At 45.3% G+C, this 22,942-nt stretch overlaps 2 protein-coding genes and 2 pseudogenes across 2 annotated transcripts; 2 read left to right on the forward strand and 2 right to left on the reverse strand.

Annotated features, from left to right (window-relative positions):
* Positions 1 to 1,652: 1,652 nt before the first annotated feature.
* LOC118610668 lies at positions 1,653 to 14,043 on the reverse strand. Its single transcript, XM_036230212.1, has 5 exons — positions 13,920 to 14,043; positions 12,335 to 12,806; positions 11,501 to 11,646; positions 11,395 to 11,431; positions 1,653 to 2,145 (listed from the first exon to the last, which is right to left on the reverse strand). Exons 1-5 carry the CDS (start codon positions 14,041 to 14,043, stop codon positions 2,124 to 2,126), a joined length of 801 nt encoding a protein of 266 aa, XP_036086105.1. The 3' UTR covers positions 1,653 to 2,123.
* Positions 12,019 to 15,386, forward strand: PRR15 (proline rich 15). Its single transcript, XM_036230434.1, has 2 exons — positions 12,019 to 12,225; positions 13,896 to 15,386. The coding sequence occupies exon 2, from the start codon at positions 14,042 to 14,044 to the stop codon at positions 14,408 to 14,410; it is 369 nt and encodes a 122-aa protein (XP_036086327.1). The 5' UTR covers positions 12,019 to 12,225; positions 13,896 to 14,041; the 3' UTR covers positions 14,411 to 15,386.
* Positions 15,387 to 16,935: 1,549 nt separating this feature from the next.
* Positions 16,936 to 17,054, forward strand: LOC118611117 (annotated as a pseudogene).
* Positions 17,055 to 21,407: 4,353 nt separating this feature from the next.
* Positions 21,408 to 21,528, reverse strand: LOC118610936 (annotated as a pseudogene).
* Positions 21,529 to 22,942: the final 1,414 nt, after the last annotated feature.

Consider the following 22,942-nt stretch of genomic DNA (forward strand, 5'->3'; position numbering starts at 1 on the left):
CCTGCCTACCCACCCTACCAACCTCCCTTCCTGCCCGCCCTAACAACCTCCCTCCCTGCCCGCCCTAACAACCTCCCTCCCTGCCCGCCCTACAAACCTCCCTGCCCACCCTACCAATCTCTCTGCCTGTGTACTTGCCTCCCTGCCTGCCTGCCCTGACCACCCCCCTGCCCGCCTGCCTGCCTGCCTGCCTGACCTACCAACCTCCCGGGGTTGTCGCTGAGGCCAGAGGCAGGCGGAGGTGCTGTCACGCCTGCTGACGCACCCCCGCACCGCTCTGTCTGGCTCCGTCTGGCGCTTGTGCTGTTCTGGGCGGCCCTCCCTGGAGCCCCACCGACCTCCCCCTGCAGCATCCTGGCCCCGCTTCCTTGGCCTCTCAGCTGCTGGCGCAGTTGACGGCTCCCTTCTTCCCAGAACCCTCTTTCTTAGCTGCTGTGACACCGCCCTCAACCCCATCCTCTGCGCAGGCGAAGTTTTCTGCCAATTCGCTCTCGATAAGCTGTCCCTTGGCACACTCCCCAATGCTGCTTCTCTTCCTACTTTCTCCGTGGCCAATCGCATCCACCCTGGTTCCAAATGCCATCTGTCGCCACATTTAACAATCCCTAAGATTCAATAAACGACCCCAGTGCCCTGTATCAGATCCCTTCTGCTTAAAACAGCTAGCATGTGATTGATTGCCGACGGCCAAGGTTCCTGACGAACGCGCCCGGGACTCCACCACTCAGCTCTTAAATCTTCACGTCCGCCATGCTTGCACTGCATGAAAACAACGTACAGATTCAGAATAAGTCAAGAGCATTGCCAACAGTACTCCAAAGATTGTCCCTCTTAAATGAACTCCTTTCAAGCTTCTTGTTCACTTCTCTACTTGCCCTTGGAAACCCTCAAGGTGGATGGTAAACTAAGGACCACAAAAATAGTTTTCATACTCTCAGCATTCCCTGCGCAGTGGGGCCTTGGCTGAAACTTGGTGGCAGTAAGGAAAGTCTCATTTGCAATCCTGTAAGATACATTTTTTTCTAAATAAGGATATATTATTTTGGCAATCAGGAAACAAAAGCATGTTGCAAAAATAAACATTTAAGCAGTTTAAAATAGACTGGCTTCAGGAAATGAACCGACGTGCAGATTCACCTGATAGATTACTACATTGGCAAAGATGACTGGATCACTCAATTTGTCCCAGAATTCACCATGTAAGGAAAATCGAAAAATAATATAATACCTATCTATCAATATTGGATTTGTTAAATCACTCTTGGTATTGCTACCTAATGGATATTATCCAATCATTAAAAGGAATGTTTCTATATTTACGGACTTGTAAATGATTCTCAATATTGAGCAATGAAAGGCTATGCAGGTGATGACCCTATTATTGTTTTTAAAAACACTGCCCAGCGTGGAGGAGGAAGCTACCGCTGTCATCCTTGACTCCTTCATGTCTCCGCACACCCCCGGCAGAAAAGGAGCAAAGCCTGCTGGCTTTACTTCAGGATGGATTCACACACGACCACCTTCACTATCTCCCCAGCTACCTCACTGGTCCAAGCCTTCATTGCCTCTCGCTGGGCACCTGCAACAGCCTCCTAACTCAGCTCCTTATTTGTGCCCTTGCCTGGCCCCCCACCTCAATCCCGCCCCCAAGAGTCTATCTCATCACAGCAAAATATAAGTGAGATCTCGTCTCCACATAGTCTAGAACCCTCCCCTGGTTTCCCGTCTCACTCATACTAAGAGCCAGTCTCTATAGCGACACACGAGGCTGACATGCGTGACTTCTCCGGATCTCCGTAGGTTCTCCATCTCCTCTCCTGCTCCTGACACCCACACACACTGCGCTGCAGACTCAGACATGTCAGGCACACTCCCGCCTTGGGGAGTCTGGGCCGCTCTTCCTTCTGCCCCAGTTTCCACACAGCTGTCTCCCTCTCCACATTCGGGGCCGTTGAGCAAAGGGCTTATGCACATACCACCGGACATCACCCGGAACAGGCTGGAACTCATGGTGAGAAAGATCAGCGGGAACGCAATCCCCTTTCTCTGGTGCCCCGTGGAGAGGCATCTTGAGAAGAGGCCCAGACGGACACCCCATCGGGGCCGGGCTGCGGAACTCCTTCTTACAGGGAACAGGTGAGTGGCCTGGAATAAACATTTTAGATTCAGGTTCCAGCTTGCTCAGCACTTGGACTTCTCAGAGGCCCCTGGTCCAGTGAGAAGTAAAGTTCAGGCACAGTCCCTCCCACTGTGGACGCGGGAGGGCATCCTGGAGACGGTCCTGTTTTTCACTCTGCTAGAGGTTGGGTGTTTTTGACTTTTATTTTAAAGCAATTACAAGTTGAGAAAAAAGTAGAGTCCAGAGTCCCATTCGCCCTGCTTCCCCAACGGTGACACCTTACATAATTATAAGGCGCCGCCAAAAACAGAGACTATGGATCCTATTCAGTTTCCACAAGCTTTGAATTCCACACTCATGTTTGCGTATATATGTCTAGGAGTCTAGTTTTATGCAATTTTATCTCATGTGTATATTGGTGTAACCACCACCAAAATTAAGATATAATCTATCATCACAAAGAACTACTACTTGGTGTCTCCTTATACCCGTGTTCATTCCCCGTCCCTGTTCCCTAAAAGTATCTGTTCTCCAGACCTATAATTTTGTTATATAAATGGCATCAAATGGGATAGAACTCTTAGGGGCTGGCTCTTTTCACTTAGCATAATTTTCTGGAGATTTATCTAGTTGGTTGTGGGAATCAATAGTTTGTTCCTTTTTTTATTGCTGAGAAATATCCCATTGCATGAAGTTATTACCACAGTTTGTTTTCCCATTCGCCCATCGAAGGACATCCAGATTGTTTCCAGTTTGGAGCTATTATGAATAAAGCTGTATGAACATTCATGCAGAGGTTTGTAGGTGAACATGTATTTTCACTTCTTTGAGATAAATGCCCAGAAATGCAACTGCTGGGTCATATTTGCATGTTTTGTTTTTTAAGAACCTGCCGAACTGTTTTCTGGGGCAGCTGTACCACTTTAAGTTGCCACCAGCAATGTGTAAGTGGTTCGGTTTCTCCACATCTTCACCAGCATTAGGTGTTGTCATTTTCTATTTTAGCCGTTCTGGTAAGTGCATGTGGATATCTCACTGTGGTTCTAATTTGCATTTCATTGACGGTTAATGATATTAAACCCCTTTTCATGTTCTTATTTATCATCTGTATCTCCACTTTAGTGAAAGATCTGTTCACGCGTCTTTCCTGTTTTATAATTGGATTGTTTTTATTGCTGAATTTTGAGAGTTCTTTATGTATTACAAGTATAAGGCCTTTGTGAGATATGTGGTTTGCAAACATTTTCTCTTTGTAGCTTATCTTTACATCTTCTTACCCAAGTCTTCTTCAGAGCAAAAGTTTTTCTTAGTTTTGATAAAGTCAAATTTAATTATTTTCTTTTATGGATTGTGCTTTCAGCCATGTCTAAGAATGCTTCATCTAGCCCTAGGTCCGTCCTAAAGATGGTTTATCTTTATTCTAAAATTTTTATAGTTTTACATTTAAAATCCGTGATCCATTTTTGAATTACTTATAGTATATTGTGTGATGTCTAGGTCAAGGTTGATTTTGTGCCTGTAGATGTCCAGTCATCTTGGAAGGAAGCAAAGGGACTCTCCAGAATAAGGGTAAAAGGGGATCCTAAAGGGACAGCTCGTGCTAGGCATAGAGCACCCATAGTCCAGTCTGGAACTGCATGATTAAAGAGACAGCCACACTTCTCCTACTGCACCATCTGGCCATGTGCTCTGCCAAAATGACAGAGTCTACCCAGAAGGAGACGCAACATTTCAGGAAATGGGGACCCAGCCTCAGGCATCCCCAGGGGGAAGCTGTGCCACAGGCCAGAGAGAGAGAGAGAGAGAGAGAGAGAGAGAGAGAGAGATCCATATCAAAGGAGCAGTAGGTGTAGGAGTGATATTTTTAAGGAAAAAAAAATGGAACACATATTGTGGATATGATTGAAACTGTAAAAAAATAAATAAATAGAAGTGTGCCCAGAAGCCAGTGGAAGGTGTAGAAAGAATTAGAAATAAGAACAAAGGTAAATTTTAAAAAGGGGGCGCAAAGGCCACTCTTAACGTCAGGAAAAGACGAAAGGTAAGAAAGCAAATATCATCATCTGTTCACTCCAACGCTTAGCTCAAACATCCAAATAAATAATAACTTATCTCTTTGATAAATGTAAAGAGAGCGTAACATCCATGGCGTTTAGAATTATGGAGATGGGTACATGCCAGGAATAAAAACCCAAAACTGTCGAAAGTGATTGAGGAGGAGGACCGAGGGAAGGAATAAGGGAAGAAATCCCGTCATTTGTTTTAAGCCCTGTAATAACATTTGACTTTTAAACCAAGTGCATTTATTACTTTAATAAAATAAAAACTAATTTTTAAAAGAAAACAAAAACAAAACCAGAAAGAAACAGCGCCGTGTTGTCTGAAGCAGCCGAGACGTGATGCCCCTGTTCTCATCCTCCTTCCAGCATGATTCGGGGGTGCGGGTTATGTATTAAGATTCTGGGAGGTAAGGCGGCTGCACATATTAAACACATCCCTTGGCTCGTGCCCTAGCCACCGTCTGGTGGTGACCTTACTTCTAAGGATTTCGTCTTATGATTCGTTAATCCTTTTCTGGTAACAGTGCTTTCAAGCTTAACTGAGCACACTTCCTCCTATACTGACAGGTAATGTAATTTTGGTGCCGAAAGCATAAAGAGCATTCTTGAATCATATACAGAAAAACTTCTGCTTGGTTTGACTTATTCATTAAGTGTGTTCCTGAAAAAAGTTAGATTCACAGCAAATTTTTGTATATTAAATACTCTCCAGTATATTTTTACATTATGGGGTGAAAAAAAATTGGCCCCAAACAACAAGGACAGTAATCTTTAAGACTCTTTACCATTACTTTCAAAAAGCACTTGGAAGTGATTGATCTGTAGAGTTTGTTCACATAATCTTCCCACATAGCCAAAGAAAGAAATTACTCAAGGAAAAACTAATGTTTACTGAGTGCCTATTATGTGTCAGGCACGGTGCTAAGGACTTTAATAAATGTATTGTCTACTTCAATCTTGGCAACCACCCAGACACAGAGATAGTATTTTCTCCGCTTTACATTTAAGGAAACCAGAGCCTAAAGCTATTAAGTAATTTTCCCAAAGCCGCACAGTTAGCAATTCAAACCAACCATCAAGTCTTTTCACAAGAAATGTATATAATTACAACTCCCAGCATTCATTTGAGCTTTGAGTGCTCTGTGATTCCATTGGGCTTCAATATTTAAGCATCCATATACGATTTAGCATCATTCTAAAGGGAAAACTTAGAAAATAATGACCTAGAGTTTTTAAAGTATGACTATCTCTTTTGATGTAGTAGTTTTGATACCGACAAACATTTGTTGACCTAGTGATTAACTAAAAAGCAATGTGAGATTCAAATGGCAATATTAGAAGAACACCGTGTTAGAGACAGAGTAACAAACTGAATCGAAATAATTTCGCCTCCTATGGTCCTGTAACCTTGAGCAATTTGCTTCAAATTTCTAGGATAAACCCGTAGGATTCATAATATCTACCTCTCAGGGTTGTGTTTCCATTGTAAAAGGAGAAAGAACACTATCCACTTTGGGATAAACCTAAAGCGAAAACCCCACAGTAAAAATTTTAGATTTGCCATTATTATATAAGGTAACTGCAACTGAAGCAGTTTCCCTCACTATATAAATGAAATTATATCAGAAAGATAAGCCTGAATAGTCACTAAGTGAGTGTACCATGTAGGATTTGCCTGTGTTAGCCCTGAGGAAAGCCGAGTCCCCAAATTTTAGTCTACCTCCCTTGGCAGCCTGTGACTTAGGAAAGCAGCTCTTTCTTGTCCATTTCTAAATACGTAAGTTTGACATTGGCCTTGTTGCAGGTGAGGAAACCAAAAGATTCACTTCCTGCATCATGTTATTCTTCCATCAGATATCCACCTTCTAGCTGTACTCATGTGATGTAATGAGCTAACACCTTGACAACCGCAAGAGAGAAAAATATTACCTGGCAAATGGAGCATAACCGAATCAACCCTTCAACTGCAGATAGCAGGTCACCTTCTAAAGAAGCTAGTTTCTCCCAGCACTGACCCAGAACCAGGTGACCAGCCAGAGAACATTACTTTGGATGGTTACATATGACTTTTATTTATATCGATGATTTTCTAACAATATAAGTTGAAGTATCTTTGTTTCCTGAGAGAGTCAAGTTGTGCTGTGGAGTCTTGTTTCGAGATGTCCTGTCCCCTAGCTCATTCATTTATTCCCTAAGTACAATATTTAATAAAAATCTCAGCAGCCATCCTCTAACATTACAATATTCTGCACCATTCGTATCCTACCCCTTAACTCCATCTCCTTCAAAGGGTATTGCAACATGATAGTGTTCTTCTAATATTGTAACAACAAAAACAGAAATGTATCAGATGAGTTGGTCTACCTACTGTACTGACATCTCAGAGTTAAGGAAAATCAGGCTATTATCAGATGTAATGATGGACTGAAATTTTATTTCATTGCCACTTTTATTATATTTCTTTTTATAAGTCAATCATGTTATTACATCAAAAGCATTCATATTTATACCTTTGATGTATAATAAATTCAACAATATCGAGAGTTAATATTGCTGGGCAACATGCCAGGTCCTACAGATTGATTAGTAATATGTCTTAGTGCTCATGGGGAGACACACGGCACAGTGATTAGTTAGGTTCCTGGACTCCGAAGCCGTCTTCCTGCGGTCACATGCTGGCTCTGATACTTACCAGCGGTGCAACCTTGGGCAAGTAACTTAAGTTTGTAGCGTCTCAGTTACCTCATCTATAATAACAGTGCCTATTTCCTGGGCCTTTTAGGAGGATTAAATGAGTTAATATGTACAAAGCAATTAGAACTATACCTGGTATATAGGAAATGTTACGTAAAAGCTCATTTTCTGGTGAGAAAGGCAAACAATAAACAAATAAGTAAACAAGAAAATTATAGTCTAGTGGAGGGGACAAACACCAAGCAAGTGATTTACAGTGTGATTAAAACACACCCATTCCTGTCAGTGGTGGCTAAATTATTCAAATAATTTATCCTGCTGAAAACAATTGGGCACTAAACAACATCAATTTGGACAGCCTCCTGGAGCAAAAAGGACAGAATGTTAAAATGAAAGCTCACCCAAAATAGAGTGACCAATCAGCGAGCCATCTCTTGTTAAGCATAAACCCCAGTGGGTCATACTGTCAAGGTCTGCGCAACCCAGCAACAAGCTATATTCATACCCACCCACAGGTCTGCATGGACAATTAAGTTAAGAAAAGATCTGAGTGGGGGTGCAGGGCAGGAAAGAACAAATGAACTTGTCCCCCAGGGGGCGTGACTATGGGCCAGCACTCCATGGACCTCTTGTTTGCATTATCCAAAAATCCTCCAGCCGTGGACTTAGCGTAAAGTGGTCCTGTCTGCCAGCGCCCCTGAGCTCTTGAAAATCCTGCCTAGAGTAAGTTTGCCTTCCTTAGGTCTTAAATTTTCCTACAAATGATTTTTAAGGAAAATGAAGAGCATATAAGAATATCCAAGAATACCAAGAAACAAGAACAAAGGGAGTAGGAAGGGGGAGTTAGGAAGACTCATACCGCGTTCATTGAATTTCAGAGAGAGTCTGCACTATATAAATCAGCTTTGCTTAGGTCATGTGTAAAACCGAAATGTTCGTAATATTTTGCAATTATAACTTTTGTACTTCTAGATATGCATTCACGTTAACCTGACACAGTGCAGAATGAGATGTTATGAAAAGCGGATTCCAACATCAGGCATGGCTAATGTGTTCTTAGCTAACACTACCTCAATAAAAAATAAATTTTTAAAACGTTTATAAGCCAAGTCCAACAACACTGATTTGAATATGCAGAAAGGAGAAAAAATATATATTTAACTGGAGACTATTAAAAAAAACTAGGCCAGGGGACATATCTAATTTTCAAAGAATGGAGGAGTCTGTAAAAGGAAGGAATGAAAGAAGGGAGGGGAAAAGAGAAGGAGAAAGAAGGGAAAGAGAGTGAAAGTAGGGGCAAAAAGAATAAAAGAACTAACTTAAACATTAATGGCTAGGCAATGCTAGGTTTGGTAGCTTTGCAAATGCCAGGTTTAACCTCTAAAGTTCTTATGTGAGTTTCTATCATGCAAATCTTGCTCTCTAGAATTCATTCTCTATTGCCTTGGAGTGTGATCATTTATTATACTTGAAGGGTCACCTGAGAAAGGAGCAATTTAATAAAAAAAGAAAATAAAGTGTCTTTACTCAGACCATCAATACATTTTTGAGAGATTTCAAAACGAAAAGATTAAATATTATTAAGAAATGTAAGCATTGCCTGGTCTGAGCATATTTAAATTCTGTAATATTAAAAGACACCTACTATTCACTGGATAGGTAAATCAACTTTAAATGTATCTACAACTGTCTGATGGATGTCCAGCTTACCAACACTGATGTGTAGGGTCAGCCCATGACTTCCTTATAGAACCAAACAGCAGGATTCCTAGGCCAATAGGTACAGAACAGAACTATATTTGTCAAACAATAACTGTTTTTGTGTGAGGTTGCTTTTTGTTTTGGGTGCGTGTGTGTGTATGCACGCATAGGGATAGTTATGAAAGATTTTATAAATTAAAAGAGTTCTAGATTCAAAAAAATCATCATAATCATTTTTGATTTAAAATTCCATCTTTAAAAGTCAAATTACTACGGTGTCTCAGATAATCTGATGAGTCCCACCTTTTGGACTTTCTCCAGCTTATTCATCTGCCTATGCGCCGTTCACATACCTTTATCTACTCATTCCTTTAACTTCAGGCCTTTTCGATGAGAGCGCCTTATTTTACAGATGCATGTCCTGCCTCTAAAAACCTTCCCGTAATGTAAACATTTCACGAAACTCTCCTTCCGCGAAGAACATTTCAGATTGGTCAGAAAAAAAAAAAAAATGCGACATTGTCGTTTTTCCCATTTGAACAAGGAGGAGTGTTTTTGGCTACAAGTAACAGAAAACCGTGTTTAAATCTGTGGTTAAATCATAGGAATAAGTATTATTTCACTGGACGAGCAGTCGGGAGGGTTCTTTCAAGAGCCCATCGGTATCATCAAGGGCCCAGACACTTCTCACACTCCCAAGCCATCACCCTGAGCATGTTGATTTTTACTCCCATGCCCATCGCCTCACTGTTGCAAGATGGTTGCTGCAGCATCCTCACATTGTGCTTAAATGTTAAGAATCAAGGGTATAACAAAAGATGCTCTTCTCCCAAAGGCTCTTTTTTCCAGGGAGGACACATTTCCAGAAGTCTTCCTTATAAAGGCACATAAATCAGAAATGGATCACATGGGTGCTCCCAGTTATGAGGAAGGCTGTGAGAATCTCTCCCTTTTAAGACCCTAGTTAAAACTCAGGCTCCTTGTCTGTATGAATTAAACGAAATACTGTCCTGTTGATTCTACCCCCAAAACTTATTTTGCATACATCTAATTCTCTTCCCCTCCCCAACTGCAATCACTCTCCTACAAGCCATCAACATGTCCCACCTGAACTCCTCCAACAGTCCCTAAATGGTTTGTTTTCCTGGGGCCCCGCCGTGGCCCCTCCCACTCTTTACAGCTACAGCGTTATTGGAAACGCAAATCTTACCATGTCGCCTCCTGTTCAATGGGTTATGTTAAAAACTCCTACCTTGACTGACAGAGTCCTGAACGGTCCCCTTTCCAGCTTCCCACCCTACTTCAGCTCTCTCCGTGCACTCAGACCACACTGGCTTTCTCTTTCTTCTTCGAAAATGTTAAACTCTTTTACTGTTTGAGGCCTTTGCACATGCTTTTCCCCTCTGTCTGGAACGCTCATCCATTCTCCGCCTCCCTAGTCCCTTCTGCCTGATTTCTCCTTTGCTTTCTGTCTCCATTTAAATGTTTTCCCTGCATACAAGGGTGATTTGTAAGGTGTTATCATTCAGTTAATGAAACACAACAGAAATATCAAAGTTGTTAACCAGAAGTGGGAGGTATTAAAGAGAATGATTTTTTTTTTGTCAGCATTTAGTAGAAGTTCCTTTATGAAGAAACTGCTAGCCCCTTTACTAAATCACACTAGATGAGGAGGCATTTGGCGGTACTAATTTTCTTTTCCTAAATGTCTTTCTTCTTTCACCCATTTGATCTATAATGTAGCAACCCAGCTCCACGACTTCCTGGGGCAATGATACCTCTGGCAAGGCCTTCCTCCTTGGGCCAGTGTCTTCATCTGTAATGAGATGACTCTTCCCATCCTCCTCTCATAGCTGGAGGCCTGTCATTTACTGTCTCAAACTAATCTCAATAATATGTGAAAATGCATCACTTTCAATTACGCACTGCTGTGCATATCATTTAAAATCCAAGAATGCTAACCTAAGAAGTAAGCAATATAAATTATTCATATTTTATATTTCATGCATTGAAATACTCTATAAACATTTCTTTCTACTAGTTCTATAATGTAAGTCATTTGAGGTAAGCATCGTGCCTTTTGCTACTTCTATACTTCAGAAAGTCTTCAGAACAAAGATGCTCAGAGGTCAGTTGCTCCATACTAGCCTTCGGAGGAGTTATACATGAGTTCAAGGAACAGCAACAACAACAACAAAAAAAACCCCAGTTCTTTAAAAAAGAAGAGCATGTGGAGGATAAAGCAGACTGCATCTCTACTTTCACTAATGAACATGCCCTACGTCAAAATAACTTTGTGTCCTAAGAATAAAAATCAGCGGCATGTGACAAGGAGCAAACGCCTCCTGAACCTTGACGCACTTGACCGGTCCACTTCCTGCAGCAGCTCCGGGCTGGATTTGTACTCCCCAGCTGGGGTGGCTGTGCACTGGACTTCCAGGCCTGAGGGAGGGACAGTCACAGCCTCATTTAGTCGTGTTAAAAGCCCAAGCTTGGCAAGCTGCGTATAACACATGCCGGTCAGGACCGCGGGAGCTGGAGTCAGACCTCCTGGATTCAGATACGATTCTGGCGATTCTGCTTCTAACAGCCGTGCAACCCTGGGTTACCGTTTAACCTTTCAGTGCTTGGATCTCCTTGCCTGTCAAGTGAGGGTAATAATAGTACCTACCTCCTAAGACTGTTGTGAGTTATAAGTGAGTGAATCCACAGAAGCCTTTGGAACAGCGCCTAACTGGTGCGCGGTAAACTTGTTAATATTACAGCCTTTCAACTGAGGCATTCTGCCTGGATATAAAACAGTCCCTCTGAGTTACGAACCTTGCGATCCGGGAGCTGAGAGGCCATGGTTGGGGACCTGGCGAGGAAAAAGGAAAAAGAATCAGGGTAGGAGCAGAGGGAGAGCTGCGGCGACATTTATGCCCACCTTCAGCCTCGGTCTCCTGGCCTCGCGTCTCCTCCACCGTTTCTTCTCGGAGAAGGAGTCGGACAGGCTGGCTGGGCAGCACAGCCCTTCTCCAATCAGACACCTTACGGCCGGCGCCACGTCCGCGACCTGGGCCAATCTCGTCCCTGGAGGGTGGAAACGCAAAGTCGGCACCTGCACCTGTGGCGGTGGTGGCCGCCTCTTAGTTGTTTTTTTTTTTTTTTTCTCCCTGCCCCCGGGGTTCTGGTTTCTCCAATCACTTGGCGAATGACCAGCAGGTGGGCAGATGTCTTTTCCCGCGCGAGCGCCAACGCGCAGGAATGGTCAAAGCACCAGAGTGAGCAGCCCAGGTCCCATCTCCCGGCGGCTCGCGCGCGGCGCTAGCAGGGAGACGCGACGCGCCCGAGAATGAACGGGTAGTAACCAGGAGGGCAGCCCGGACGCTCGCCGGGGGCAGTGAACCTGCCCCCGCTCGCCGCGGCGCCCTCGGGCCGGGGCCGACCGCACTGTGAGCCGGGTCTGCCGCCGCCCGTGCAGCGGGCAGAAGTCGGAGGCGCGAGGGGAGACCAAGAGCGGCACTCGGCTTAGCCGGACTGCGGAGATCTAGGTTCGCACATCTTCCAGAAAGAGGCCCGACCTTCCCGGGCCCGCGCAGTGGGACGCCGCGCCCCAGGTTCCGCGTCGCTCCACGAGACCGCGGCGCGCGGCTGCGGAGTCCCGAGCAGGTGAGCGATCAGGGTGCTTCGGCGTTCCAGACCGGGGACATTCCGCGGTGTCACCCTGGGGGGCTCCCGCGGCGCCCGAGAAGTAGCGAGCCGCAGGCGTTCTGCGTACCTGTGCGTAATTGGCCATTTTTCGTGCAAAGCCCTTCCGTGCACAGAGCTGATAGCAGAGAAGAAAGTGCAGGTGAGACAGAAAGCCGCGTGAGGACGTCCCGGCGTCAGCACCAGGGAATAAGCGGGGGGCGCGTTCCGGATCTGTGTAGGGAGCAGGGTGGCTGCACAGCCAACTGCGAATCGTGCCCGAGAGTGCGGGTGCCTTTTGCACGGAAAGAACTTTGGGCCATTTTTTTCTTGTGTTGTTTTCAAGCCGCGGTCGGAGTGTGCCCTCGGGGCGCCCGGGGGAGGAGCGGGTGCCTGGGCGCGCAGCAGGGGACGCCGCGCCTCCTGGTGCGGGCCCTCAAACTTTCTCTCGCGGTTCCGGGACTTCAACCTCCAACTGCAAACTGCCGAAGTTTCGCTCTGGGGCGCGCGGGCGAATCCCAGGAGCGCCGGGCGCGCGGGCTGGGAAAGAGCCCGGCGAAGACCTGGACGGCCGCCCAGGCGCACGCGAATCCTGCGCGTTCGTGGAGCTGGCGCCCGACGCACCCAGCGCGGACGGCGGGCAGGGGAGCCTCGCGTCCGAGATGAGCACCCTAAACGCCGATCTACAGCCGGGTCGTCCCCGCGAATGCCCTTTTGAAAGCTGGGAAGTCAGTCGCAAACCGGCTCGGAGTTTCTGGCCCCGCGCTCCCTCCTTGGAGGAGGGAATTGCGCAAAGAAAAGAACTGGAGCCTTTAATTTGTAACTAAAATTCTCCAGAGTCGATTTGCCTTGTGCAAATAGACTCGGGGCAGATTTTAATGCAGAACTGAGGGAAGAGGACATTTGCCGCTTGGCTCGTCTCAACCATCGGCCCGGCTTGCTGCAAAGAGGCGCGAGACTGGTGTCTGGGGAACGGAAAGGCGAGGCTGGCGGTTTTCGAGAGAAGTTAAGTCTAACGCTTCTCCGAAAGTCATAAGGCAAAAGTTAGTTCAAAAGCAGAATTTTAAAGAAACAGCAAACGCCATGATCTTGTCCCTCGCTCTTACTGTTCGGTAAATTGCCACGGAGAATCACATTGAAAAGGACCCTGGGGCAGAAGTCTACGGAGCAACGGCCTCTTTGATAGGGGTCTCATATTCAATGTTCACCTATACCTGGGACACGCTTGCTTCCTGGCCCCCTCCTCCCAGGTGCTCATCCGAGTGAGTCACCGTGGGGCATCGGCCTGCAATCAGGCCGACAGGACAGGCTGTTCTCCCTCTCGGGCCTGGTTAAGCCAGATGCCAGGCGCCCGACCCTGAGCGCCCCTCGCGCCCAGGAGGCCAGGAAGGCAAAGGTTGAGGCCGGAGCGCGCCAACCTCAGTCTGGAGACCAGACGGTGGCGCCCTGGAGACCACTGGTCCCCCTGCGCCCTTGCGGCGCCCTCTGAGAGCTGCTAGTTTCTGGGCTCGCGGCTCCGGGAGCTGGGACCCCAGCGGGTCCCGTGGCGCGCGGAGCGAAGGGGAGGAATTGGGGTGGGGGGTGGCGGGGAGGGCGGAACACGTGACTCCGACCCACCCAGTCACCAAGTGTTGTTTTCTTCCCCGGCACAGCCGCTGCCTCGGATCCCTCCCCACCGGCCGGGAGCGAGAAGCCGCAGAGGGAGTGGAGGGGACCCCGGAGGCCACCGGGAGAGAGGGGCCGCTGCCGCCGAGGCCCGTCCCCGCTCGCGGCGCCCGGGGCCCCTCGCCGGCCGGCCATGGCCGACAGCGGCGGCGCGGACAGCTCGGGCCCCTGGTGGAAATCGCTAACGAACAGCAGGAAGAAAAGCAAGGAGGCCATTCCGGGGGCGCAGCCCGCCGCGCAGCCTGCCGCCGGGGAGCCCGCGCCGCCCAGCGCGGACTGGACTAGCAGCTCCCGGGAGAATCGGCCCCCCAGTCCCGGCGAGCCCAACAAGCCCGACAAGTCGGGCGCGGAGAAATCTGGCAACAGCCGCCGCAATTTGAAGATCTCGCGCTCCGGGCGCTTTAAGGAGAAGAGGAAAATGCGCGCCACTCTGCTCCCCGAAGGAGTCAGATCCCTGGAGGCGGAGGACTTCGCGGGGGACCCCTACGACGACAAGCAGTAGCCGGGGCGGACTGCCTTCCTCCCCCGCCACGCCGCCCCGAACCCCCAGTTCTAAGCCCGAGAATCCTGGCCCCGGCCCCGCGCTTGGTGTCCGGTCCCACCGATGTCAGAATAGTCACACGAGGCCTCCGAGATGTTATTCTCCTGGAAATGGAAGTGTCGGTTGAGTTTTCAATATTTTGTGACTCAAGGACACATTAAATATTTATTTGTGGTAAGAGAAATCCCTGCCACAGGAGAAGCTGACGTAATTATTATCTTCAGAAGGTTATCCTGTGGCTTCCGCTCCTTGTGTCCCCTGTGGGAAAGGTACTTTTCTAAGACGTGCTAGCTTAACTAGAACTGCGCTGCCCCTGGGACGAGGAAGCCTGGCTCCAATGCAGAACTTGCTATGTAAGGGACAGCAAATCCCAGTGCTGTTTTTAACGCCTGAGAAATGCACTTTAGAAGCCCTCCTGTAGACTTATACCTTACGTGAAGGAAAGGGAGAGAGAGCAGAAAGCATCCCATTAAGCAAGGCAAGGTTGCTTTTTAATCTTGAACTTCAAAACTGTCCTGCCTTTTTTTTTTTTTAGAGTGGCCTATTAAAATAGTTGCACTGCAAGACGTAAGGTGACTTTTGTGCTTTTTCCATTGCAAGACCGAAGCCCGTCATACTTAAAGCAGGTGTGCACAATCCGAAGTGACAGAGTTAATCATTTGCCACACAACATAACAGCTACTCTCAGGAAGCTGCAGAGAGCAGGACAGTTCCAGAAACTAGCAACACTCAGACTGGAACCAGTTAGCCAGATATCCCTACTTACTAACCAAACTCCAGGAAGGGAGGAAGAGGCCCTCGTTCATTCTTCCTACATTTTCTTTTTTACTTCAGTGCATCTTCGTACATAAGTCAAAATGCTAGGAATCATTCTTTTCAGTCTCCTCGTGAACGTTACTAACAATTGTCTAAAAATACTCAAAAAAAAAAAAAAAAAGGACTGGACTCCTAGTTTGTTCAAAGCCTGCTTCTTTTCCCATGCCTTCGTTTCAAAGCTTCTTTAGTCTGACCTGTGCATTTATCTGGTTTCAAAGTCTTTAGATCTACCAACCTGAAGATCCTTAACAAAAATCTACCTGTTTGCTTTTGTTACGAATTTCAAGGAAGAAAGTAAATGAATACCAGTCACTTTCAGCAAATTACAAGAGAGTTATTGTAGTCTGTAGGAGACGCCAGGACCTTTTCCCACCATGATTCAGTTCATTTATAAACATCCAGAAATGTATAGCAGGGAAATTATAATGATCAAAGTGCATTTTTTTAGATGATTGTAAGCAAGGACTTGATTGGAGCTTCTGAATTTGTTATAGGTATTTGAAAAGGCAGTTTTCTGGTTCTCTCAAATTAGTAATTTATAAATAGCAAACCATGTTGATTGTCTAAAGAGATGTAACAAAGAAACTTGATGAAAATGGCTAAAATGGATTTAAATTAGTGAATCGAGCTGGGGTTCCAGCAGAATAATTGAGTTCACCATTTGATACATGAGTTTTCACATACCAAAGACTTACTTTGAAAGAAATTGTTTACATGGGGATGATGAGCATCTTGAATTATAAGAGGAAGTATGTGAACCTTTTTTTAAAATCATGAAAAGACTTTTTTGATGTGTATTTAGAACTGAAAAATATGTAACCAAAGTCTCATCATGGTGATCTTAGTGGATGAGAAAGACTTTACATCAATTTCAAATGGGCTTACCACTGCTAGCCTCTGATGAAGAACTTGGGTAAGGGAGGGGACTGTGGGCAGGCGGAGCACTGTGAGTGCATAGAGCAGAAGCTGTCAAATAAGGCTTTGGAATACCTGCATAAAGTATTTTAATTTCACTCTGCAGAAAGTAACAAAAACTAGAGTGGATAAGTATCCAAAATACTTCTCCCCTCCCAGGAAGATTAATATATTAGGACTGTACTGATTTTATAAAATTAAGCTTGCAACTGCATAATTTAAAAATCTTAGACTACAACTCTTTAATCCACAGTTAAAAAGAATTTTTTCTCAGTTCCTTTAGATCAGCAAGACATTGTCATTTTTCCTGGTTCTGTGTCTTGGTTTGGATCCCATCCAGGTCTATAGTTGTGGCAGATAATCAATACCAGACATATAGAGCGGAACTTATTCGCAAGACATCTTTACTCCACTGTTCTGACAGAATTTAAAACCATGCTAATGGCAGTTATGACAGTGAGTGCAATTCATGATCTGCAATCGAGGTTTGTAATTATATAGTTTTAAAGCAGTCCTAATCATGCAGTGCCCTGATTTAATTCCAACTCAGTGAAACCAGAAACCAAGCAAAATTAGTGAGATAAAAAGGTCGTGAGTAAAATGAGATAATCTGACAAAGTATCTTGCTGGGATTTATATGATATACAAATGATTAATTATATTTTCATAATATGTATACAGATTTAAAAATTGTTTAAACTTCAAGATAATTTATAGTCAATGAAGGGGAAATGTTGAATTTAATGTGAAGTTAAGTCTAAGGCCATGCTACCCTGAATAAGCCTGATCCTGTCCGATCTCAGAAGCTAAGCAGTCTCAGGCCTGGTTAGTACTTGGCTGGGAGACCACCTAGGAAGACCAGGTGCTGTCGGTGTAAAAAACAAAAAAATAAGGGATTGTAAGCTGACAAGGTCCTTGCAATCTGTGAGGTCAACCGAAGGTCACCTCATCTAAAACAAACAAATAAATAAATTTGGAGTTGATTAGATTAGAGACTCTTGTTTTCTTTTAATCCCCTTGCAAATGAAATTTCATCCACACGTTTGAAAATTAAAGAAATTTTAAGACTATATTTTCAAACGAGATTTTTAAAAGAGACAAAAAAACTAGTGAATGTGTTTGCTAAATACTTTCATAATCATGATAATTATATGCACCGGTAGTTTTTGCCTCAGTGACTCCTTGCAAAGTCGGTGGCCAAGCAGCGACTCACATTACAGGTCACCTGAAAGTCCCTTTGTGTTTCTGCTTCTGTGTGCTTCCCCCCATTGTGACTTGCTTTTCAAGAGTAAAGACTGTATTTTGCATACGCAGTTAGGAGCTTCTGCTTCAGTACAACACTTGGGAATATTTTTTTTCTGCTGGGAAACATAATGTGAACTCAGCCACACTGATCTTGCCGAGTCTTAGAACGGAACTAGTAAGGCTAATGAACGGCAACATTGGCTAAAGCTTTGTCAGAGGCAGTTCTCTCGAGATGCTCAAAAGAGAATTTCGGGCGCATGGAAATAAATGGTTACAATGAACAGAAAGAATAAAATAAAAGGTGAACTTGAAAGTAAAAGAATGGCATACTAATATCCAGTGACCACAAGGGGCCTTTATGAAAAAGAGAGAAAATATTACTTTTCCCTGGCTGAGAAGTGTCAGCTAGACCGGAAGAGACACACAAAAGCCTAGTTTGATAGCTATTGTAAGGGAAACTGATCTTTGAACAGTTTATTTTATTCATGAAACATTTTATTATATAATTATACAGACATTTAGGAGATTCTTTCTTGGGATAAGTTCAAGTTTATCTCTATGGCAAGTAGAAAGTGGGACCAGAGATATTTTACACCTTCGAGTGGAAACAAGTGTGCAGACCAGGGCCGGCTTCGTCCCAGGGAAGCTCACTGTCTCACTGCTCTTTGCACCTTGTACTCCTTGGCTCCATTGTCACTGTGCCTCTGAGCCTTCACACAAGCATTCGGATGAGGCTCAGAAACACGGAAGAGTGGGTGCCGGAGGCGCGGGGACATTCTCCAGCCCCCTGCAGGCACCGTGTATTAATGACAACCACAGTGTCCAAGATAGCCTTGCAGATTTGAAATGAGGGATGCATAGCATTTGTGTCGAGAGGAAATTATCACTAAGGAGATAAGCTACAAGGGAACCACACAGGCTTCGCCCGCGCGGTGGACGCTTGACCATTTGTAGAGAAATGTAATAGCTATAGCCCATGACAAGTAAGACTGGCAGAGGATATCGCGATCCTTCTGGGTATTCAAAGCAAGGAACGGAGTGTTGCTTCCAAATCGAATTAGATGTCAATGATGAAATGATGGACTCATAATTCTCATGTCAGAGTTGTTAATAAAAACCCATGCAATAAAAATATTCGTTAAAAAGGTGTATAGCAAGACTGTTGACCCACAAGACAAAATTGTCTGGCCCTAAAATTAGAAGGGTTCTTATCAAAGAGGCCAAAGGGCCCTTGTCCTGAGATGACTTGGTAGAGCAGGAATATGGGGCCATCGTGTCCCTCTGTGCCTTTTTCAAAGGGACTTTTCTTGAGTTACAATTACCCTGGATTGTTCATTTCTCTCTAGTACCAGCCGACAAGTATGACGATTGATTCACACCCTACAAGAAGGGCAAGACGCAGTTTTCCATGACACCTGATTGTAGTCCTCCCTCCGACTTGCTCTTGGATGTGTCTTCCGGGATCCGGGTGTGAGTTTCTTCCTCTATCGAATGGCGGGATGAAGTCTACATTCCAGCTTCAAAATTCTCTGTCGGGATCCTGCCATTTCGAGCAACTGGTTGTAAAAGCTAACTCATGTTATGCTCGTCGTTTACTGTAAAACCCAAAGTTCCGTAAGTCCAGTACTGACGGTCAGATGGGGAACCAAGAGACGAGCCAAGCGCCACGAGGCGAGCGCCTGGTGGCATGGTGCGGCCCCCACCACGCTGCTATATGGAAACCTCCAGCCTCATCGCTCATGTCTAGAATCAGATCGTAGTAAGGCTATCTCATTATCGTGTCTTAGCACTAGGAAAGGGGGCTTTCACAGCTATCGTCCCTTTGCTCCTCAAAACTAACCCTCAAAGGCTTCGAACCCCACTAATCCACCTGATTCTCTCCTCTTGTTTAAACTCAATTTTTTTTCCATTCCCGTTGGTGTTGTCCTAGGTCACGAACTCATCTCCTCCAGACACAGGGGCCTGCAGACAATCACCTCCTAACTCCTCTCTCCACTCTGTTTACAATGGTGCAAGATGAGGTCGAACCCACTCGCTAGGACTGCCACTCACATCCAGCCGTTCCATATGATTGGCACTTCCCTGAAAGTGGCTATGCCCCGCCTGCCTGCAGGCTTCTGTCCGTCCCACTGCCTCTGCTTGGCATATTCTTTCCCCACCACCTGCCTGGCAAAGCCTCAATCAACCTTTGAGACTCAAGAGTCTACTCCCATGTAACCGCTGCGGTCCTCCTCCCCCAGGCAGAGCTGATCATTCTGTTGGGAAAACAGCTGTGGGCAGTACCTTTAAGCCTGTATTCCCTCCCCACTACCGCTGGCCATATCATGCGCGTGGGTTCATGGGTCTCGCTTCCCTTTTACGAGGGAATGCAGAGAAATTCAATGGGCAATGCTCATTCTTCATGCCCCTTCATGAACTCCAGGCTAATGTACAAGGATATAAGCCCTCTGGGTAGCATGTGTAACTCACATTTAGCTCCTGATAGGGCCATAATCTTTTCTCCTCTAGGCTAGCAGTTTGTATCTCTGGCTGGTAGAAACATTTCTGAGGGTCATGAATTGGAATTCAATCAGGAGAGAGAAAACACAGGATGATTTGAACAGGGAGCATTTAATATAAAAACTATTACCTGAACAGAGATTGGACTAATGAGGAATTGGCTGGTAAGAAGTAAGGGGAACCCTAATGAATACAGGAATAGATATAAAGGTCAGCCACCACTCTGGAGCTGAGATAGAGTCCACAAGGAAGACGCCCTCTTTCTTTCAAGCCTCTAGACCTCGTAGAAAAGGGCACAGCTGTAAGCCACTGATTGGCAGAAAGAATTGCTGTGGGCCACAGAGATGGAACTTATTGGAAATCCACCTACTAGAACTGGTTAGTGTGTGCCAGTAGGCACTGAGGCTCTAATCACTAAATTTTTTGAGCCTCTTGGATAAAAATATAGGAGATATCACTGTGTTAATACATTGTGGAAGGAAATTTGTGTTGCTGTAGCCGGGGCTACATTAGTTTCGAGAAGGCAAGTTCTTGCCCATAAAGTGCCTTTGCAAAGGTGAGAAAAAGGTGCTCCCTCGGTGGGTAGACTTCAGCCCCCACACTGCCCCGAGGCAGGAACTCCAGAGCAGTGAACAGCCGCCCCAGCCGTCACAGCAGCTGTGAGTGCAAAGGTAGACGCAACTATGCCCCGAAGGGGGAGGGGAAGGGACTTGGAGAAGGACAGACTGGCTGGCCTGACAGGACGCTCGAGTTCTGGATCCCCTTCTCGAACCAGTGCTTCTGTGATCTCGGGCAAGTCACTTACCTGCTCTGGACTGTCATTTTTCTCGTTTGTAAAACGAGAAGTTCAGACACTTCAATTGGAAATTTTTGTTATTTTAATGTCTGTGTAAGAGAAGCAGTGTCTACCTTTATATTCAAAAATGGACCGGATCTCCAAACGCCTGCACTAAATTCCAGAGTAGGATTGCAATCAACGTGGTGCCTATCCCCGCTGACATGTTTTTCTGTGCTGTGATCACATCCACTAATATCAGTCTTTCTAGCTATCTTGAAATGTCCATCTCTGTATACAGTACAAATAGTGCTATAACTCCTGTTCTTTAAGTTTTAACTGGGACATTGGCTGCTCCAGTAAGGACCCCAAGATGGACTTAGGTTCCCTTGCCTGCGTTCCCACAGCGTACTGCAGACTCCTGCCTGCCACAGCCCCATCCCACAAACAGCATCGTCACTGTCTCCTCATCAGCTGATAAACTCTGTTAGAGCAGGGACTCTGGTTTCTGCTGGCCCTGCTGTGGCCAGCACAGTGCCTCCTGGCACACGGTACTCATTAGATATTTGCTGAGCCTATAAGGATTTAAGTCGAATTTCTTCCAAGGAGAAGTGGAATAATACAGTAGTTAAGACAGTGGACTCAGAAGGCAGATGAGTTAGATAAATCTGTTTTTCAGTTTTCTTAAATTTTTATTTTTTTATTAAATACCTACAGCACCCAGTATTCCCAGGTGGTCTCCCATCCAAGTACTAACCAGGCCTGACCCTGCTTAGCTTCCAAGATCAGACGAGATCTTGGGTGTGCTCAAAGCGGCATGGCCGCAGATGATGGGTTAGATTTAAATCCTGACTTTTCCATTTCTATCTGTGAACCTGTGTGAGGTACACAATGTAGCTATGCTTTCATTTCTGTTGTTTTCTTGTTTCGTTTTGTTTGTAGAGTTTTTGTTCGTTTTTGTGTTTTCTCCAGTTCTATTGAGATATAATTGATATATGACATTGTATTAGTTTAAGGTGTATACCACATAATGATTTGATATATGTATATATTGCAAAATGATCACCACAGTAAGTTTAGTTAACATCCATCATCATCCATAGTTACAAAATTTTTTTCTTGTGATGAGAACTTTTAAGCTCTTCTCTCTTAGCAACTATATCACCATGCTATATCACCAGGCTATATCACCATTCCAACCCCAGGGCTTAATTAATCCTATCACTAGAAGTTTGTACCTCTCAACCACATTTACCCATTCATCTGACCCTCTAATCCTCCACCCCCTGCCTCTGGCAACCACGTCTCTTCTCAGTGTCTACGAGTTTGATTTTTTTTTTTTAGAGTCTGCTTGTAAGTGAGATAATACGCTATTTGTCTTTCTCTGTCATTTCACTTATGCTTTAATTTCTTCATCTTTTAAAAAAATCGTATTCTTACTTTTACACATCATTCTGCAGGTCACCGCTTTGAACTGGGCTCGGCTGCATGGTTCTGGTCTCCTTTGATGTTTCGTCCTCTTAGAAGGACATCAGTCCTATCAAATTAAGGTGCCACCTTTACGACCTCATTTAACCTTTATTACTTCCTTATAGGTCCTGTCTCCAAATACAGTCACACTGGGGATCAGGGCTTCATGATATGAACTGGGAGCGATATGAACGATTCGGTCCATAGCACCAAGTCTGCACCTCAAGGGGCCGTACGAGCTTCGGCTATCTCTCTAAGGACCTGCGTCCAACTCGAAACAAGACTTGGCTAGCCTGCCGGAGCAGAGCGACCACCTGAAGCACAGATAAGCTGCTCCCCTGAGGCCACCTGAGACCTCCAGCCAACCTAGCCACTGTCGACGCGGGAGAGAGCCTAGATGAGACCAGAACCCCCCAGCGGGGTGCAGTCCAAATTGGCGAACTGCAGAATTGTGCATGGAAAGTTACTGTTGGTGTTTTAAGCCACTAAGTTCGGGGGTGGCTTGTCGAGCAGCAAAAGCTAACTGATTTGGCAGATTTTACTTTTATCCTCATTCTGTTGATGAGAAATAGAATCTCAAAGAAATTAAGCGATCACTCGAGGTTTTATGGCTAGGAAGTCTTAAAGATCCAAGTCTTCTGAATTCAAATCCTTTGCCTTCTCCATTGTCCTCCGATTCTAATTCAGGAAAGATGGACCCAGAGTCTGGAGACATAAATGCATTAAAGTGGGTGATTTATGATGAAACTTTTCTTGGCAGGTCAATTCCTAAT

The sequence above is a fragment of the Rousettus aegyptiacus genome, unplaced genomic scaffold, assembly GCF_014176215.1.
Source record: "Rousettus aegyptiacus isolate mRouAeg1 unplaced genomic scaffold, mRouAeg1.p scaffold_m13_p_13, whole genome shotgun sequence".
NCBI lineage: Eukaryota > Metazoa > Chordata > Mammalia > Chiroptera > Pteropodidae > Rousettus > Rousettus aegyptiacus.